This window comes from Capsicum annuum, unplaced genomic scaffold (genome assembly GCF_002878395.1).
Source record: "Capsicum annuum cultivar UCD-10X-F1 unplaced genomic scaffold, UCD10Xv1.1 ctg69269, whole genome shotgun sequence".
NCBI classification, from domain to species: Eukaryota; Viridiplantae; Streptophyta; class Magnoliopsida; order Solanales; family Solanaceae; genus Capsicum; species Capsicum annuum.
In genome coordinates, this window is record NW_025878887.1 from 1 (window position 1) to 2188 (window position 2188).

The window sequence follows — 2188 nt, forward strand, 5'->3', positions numbered from 1 at the left end:
AAGGTAAAATCGCTTGTCCAACAAAGGGGATTTGAGTCATAAAATGATAGGATAGTGATTGCTTCTACCATAAACCAATAAAAAATCTTGTAAAAAAATTTACAAACAAGCTTTACTTTCATGTGAGAACAGTAGGCTAAGTGCACGGATTTGATGTTATCTAGTTTCAACACAGGAAAACAGAAAATAACTGAAGAAATAGGAAGACACTTATGAAAGGTGAAATTTGGCGATCTGAATTTCCATTATTTGAGACCTGTTATATATCTTGGTTTTTTCTGAGCGGTGGTCAGGTTCACGGTAGAACGCAGGCATAGAAGTTGCTTTGAAATTAAGATTTCTCCATAGCTGTTTGATCTCTTCTTCTTTCTTTTCCTGCACATAGCACAACATAAATCAAACGAATAGTCAGCATTTCTTTTCCTTCACATAGCACAAAGTTAATCAAATGAACAGCCAGCATGAAGTAAATCAAACAAACAGTCAGTCAGTATTTCTAGATTCTGATAAAATAATTGTCATCTAACTCTTGCCAATGATATTTTACTCACCCTCGATTTCAATTTGTTTGTCTTACTTTCCTTGTTAGTCTGTTTCAGAAAGATTGCATCTTCCCTTTTTTGGCAACTCTTTAATTCCAAATTTCCACATGACACAATTAAGACCACACAATATATCTCATGAATTTAAAGAGCTAACCCTCAACAATTAGCAGCCTATGATTCTCCATATTAATTTGGAACTATTTTCGTTAGTCACAACAATCAGACCCCGGGTTTATTACCTGGGTTCTTGCTTGGACCTGACGTGTTTCTTCCTCTTTGTCATGCACTTTCTCCTCAATCTTCATAAAGAACTCAAATCAACATCAAAAACTTCTTTTAGGTTTTATATGACATTTTATTAGACACAAGAAATTGGTCCTTGCCTCTTTCCTTTTCCTGGCCCGCTCTTCAGTTTTAAAACAGAAATAAGATCCATTCTGTTTCACGCCTGGTTGACATGAATTTACACTCTCCTTATCCCTGTACAACAAAAATATGTCTAAGATATATGTTTATGAACACAATATGGAGTTAAAGCTCAAAATTTCTCCACGATATATACCTGTTTACACTTTGATATAATCTATGGTTAACTTTCTCTGTACAGGAAGCATGTTCATCAAACATTATGTATAAAACAGTTTCTAAAAAACACATGGGCACCTTCTGAAAACATGTAACCTATCTGTAAATCTCAAACTCTGATCTGTGTATTACTTCTGAGTTAGGTGGTATCCCCTACAAGTCTGATATTCTACGGGAAATATGGAATCCGCCATTGACTCGGCGGAGAAGCCTCCAACCCGAGTATGCCGCCAGGGTTGGAGTCCCTAAATCTGATACGCCACACAATACTTAAGTCAGCGTATAATAATATACCCGGGTCGGCAAACCACGATTTTAGGCAATGAGTTGCTTGAACTCAAGCCCTCTTCAGGGAACCACCTAACATCTCTGTATGCCCATTTTTTAACCTTTTTTGTACATGCAATATTCTGAATATCTAAAATCATGATAGTCTGAGATGCCTATTAGTCTAAGTCTGATATGGCATTGGTCTGAATTGGTATCGTCATACCAATGCAAGTCATGATTTCTGAGCCATAATACATTAAGGTAAATATTTCATTTAAAGCATAATTTAGACCACCAAAAATATGCAACTGATACAGAAAATTTCATGTTTCAAAACTCAAGTCAAAATCATACAAAAGCTTCATCAACATATGGTGGTCTAGTGCCTTTAGGAAATCCACGCACTCTTTCATTACATGCATTATGAACATTAAACATTCATGCTAGATTCCCTCTTTAGTGAATTTTTCAGACTTCTCATAGCATATGAATTGTTTTGCAATGCATCCCTGAAAAGCACTATATGAAATGATTGAACTCTTGTTATGATTTAAAACCACATTAAAATCATAACAAGAGTTCAATCATTTCATATAGTGCTTTTCAGGGATGCATTGCAAAACAATTCATATGCTATGAGAAGTCTGAAAAATTCACTAAAGAGGGAATTCACCGAAAATCATGCTCTCAACAAGAATTCATTCTTAAATACATGGTTTCATACATTCATATTCTCAAATCACTTTGGGGAAGGTCAAAAGACCAAAACAATGATGTTAAAATATTTA

At 35.0% G+C, this 2188-nt stretch overlaps 1 protein-coding gene across 1 annotated transcript; it reads right to left on the reverse strand.

Annotated features, from left to right (window-relative positions):
- Positions 1-256: 256 nt before the first annotated feature.
- On the reverse strand, positions 257-1172 carry LOC124894079 (protein WVD2-like 7; the record flags this gene model as incomplete). The annotated part of the gene is made up of 4 exons (XM_047404833.1): positions 1108-1172; positions 929-1025; positions 785-844; positions 257-375 (listed from the first exon to the last, which is right to left on the reverse strand). Coding segments are annotated over exons 1-4 (341 nt in total), but the record flags the coding sequence as incomplete, so codon positions are not given.
- Between the last annotated feature and the right edge of the window lie 1016 nt (positions 1173-2188).